Raw genomic sequence first — 909 nt, forward strand, 5'->3', positions numbered from 1 at the left:
GCCGCTCCTTCAGCTCCTCCACATTCACAGGCTCCTTCTCCACGCCACCGTGCCCATCGTGGGGCTTGTGCGGTGGAATCAGCACCCGGCCAATAACCTGGATCACGCCGTCATCCGCAACCCCGTCCCTCACCACCACCCGCACGAACCCGTTCACCACAATCGACACAAACCCTTTCCACGTCTTGACATCCACACTAATCGGCTTCCCATGCAACAAACTGGGCAAATCCATATGCCAATACCCGCCTCCCGCCCCCTCACCGTCCTCCTCCCCCTCCTCCTCCCCCTCCTCCTCCCCCTCCCCCTTCTCCCCGCCACGATAATACGCATCCGAATAAACCGTCTCATTCAACACAACATGATACTTAACCAACGCCCTCAAATACCCCCTCCCGACCTCCGAAAACAAAAACGCATTCACCTTCGGCCCCAACCTTGCCCACGCCTTATTCGTCGGCGCAAACAGCGTCCCACCCCCCGACCTCGCCAACACCCCCTTCCCCTCACCACTCCCATCACCACCATCCCCATCCCCACCCCCCTTATCACCCCCAGCCCCCTTATCACCCCCACCCCCCAACTCCCCGTCCAAGCCCGGTCCTCTCCAGCGCCAACGCCAGCGTGCTTAAATTGCGTCGGCAGCAGCCTCACAATCGCCGTCTGCCTTGGCGGCGGGATCAAAAAGGTGTCGATGGCGTGGATGAGGCCGTTGGCGGCGACGAAATCGCCGGCCAGGAGGCGGGTGCGGAAGTTCAGGCGGGTGAGGTGGATTAGCGGGAGGGTCACGGTGCGGATGCGTTTGGGGGTTGTGACTTTTGTGATGGTGGTTGTTGGAGGGGGTTGTGTGCTGGTGATGGTGGTGTTGTTGTGGAGAGGGCGGGGGGTGGATGAACGGTGGGAGGGTGC

General features: G+C 61.6%; 1 protein-coding gene across 1 annotated transcript in view; it reads right to left on the minus strand.

Annotated features, from left to right (window-relative positions):
- Window positions 1-628: 628 nt before the first annotated feature.
- CHGG_06355 (uncharacterized protein) overlaps window positions 629-909 on the minus strand; it is a gene marked incomplete at both ends in the record, with an annotated part of 990 nt that continues 709 nt past the window's right edge. Inside the window, one exon of the mRNA XM_001222449.1 lies at window positions 629-815. Coding sequence (XP_001222450.1) covers window positions 629-815 — 187 coding nt within the window. The remainder of the gene's footprint in view (window positions 816-909) is intronic.

This window comes from Chaetomium globosum, genomic scaffold (assembly GCF_000143365.1).
Source record: "Chaetomium globosum CBS 148.51 scaffold_3 genomic scaffold, whole genome shotgun sequence".
NCBI classification, from domain to species: domain Eukaryota; kingdom Fungi; phylum Ascomycota; class Sordariomycetes; order Sordariales; family Chaetomiaceae; genus Chaetomium; species Chaetomium globosum.